At 32.2% G+C, this 794-nt stretch overlaps 1 protein-coding gene across 1 annotated transcript; it reads left to right on the top strand.

Moving 5' to 3' along the window:
* On the top strand, positions 1-794 carry VICG_02191 (uncharacterized protein; the record flags this gene model as incomplete). Its single annotated transcript, XM_007605574.1, has 1 exon — positions 1-794. A coding segment is annotated over one exon (794 nt), but the record flags the coding sequence as incomplete, so codon positions are not given.

The following is a 794-nucleotide window of genomic DNA, read 5'->3' as shown; positions in this document are numbered from 1 at the left end:
TTACTCTTATTACCTACATTACCTTATTATTACTCTTATTATCTATATTACCTTATTATTACTCACATCACTCTCCCCCCATTTCCCCTTATTATTACTTACTCTCGTATTATCACTCTCCCACCTTATCTTTCCTTATTTTCCCTACCTATCTATTATACTACTTACTTATACTCGTCTTATTACTTACCTTATCTTTACTCATATTAGCTTATTACTTACCCTTACTTACTTAGTTATAGTCACTATTATTTATATTACTTACTTATTACGTATTATTATCTCTCACCTTATACTCCCCTTACTCTATCCTCTTCTTCTCCCACTCTTACTTATTACCATCTACTTACCTATATTCCCCCACTACTCATACTCTCTTTCCTCATATTCCCCCACTACTCTTCTTCACCTTCCTTATTTTACTTACCCATACTTACTTCCTCACTTACTTAGCCAATTAATTAATTCATTTACCTTATTTTATTATCACCTATCATCACTTCCCTACTCTTTCTTATTTAACTCCCTTATCTTTATTTATTTATATTTCTTATTATCTCCCTTACTTATACCTACTAACCCACCCCTTCATTCCTTACCCTACTGTCTGTCTTTCTATATTTCTCTCTTCCTTACTCTACCCTCTTATCACTTCCTTACCTTATCATTACTTATTACCATATCTCTCTCACCTTATGTTCCCACTTATCTATTACACTTACTTAGTCATGCTCGTCTTATTACTTATATCACTTACTTACACCTTACTACTTATTATTGCCTAGCTATTACTT

This window comes from Vittaforma corneae, assembly GCF_000231115.1.
Source record: "Vittaforma corneae ATCC 50505 unplaced genomic scaffold supercont1.119, whole genome shotgun sequence".
NCBI classification, from domain to species: domain Eukaryota; kingdom Fungi; phylum Microsporidia; family Nosematidae; genus Vittaforma; species Vittaforma corneae.
This window is presented reverse-complemented; position numbering and strand designations above follow the sequence as displayed.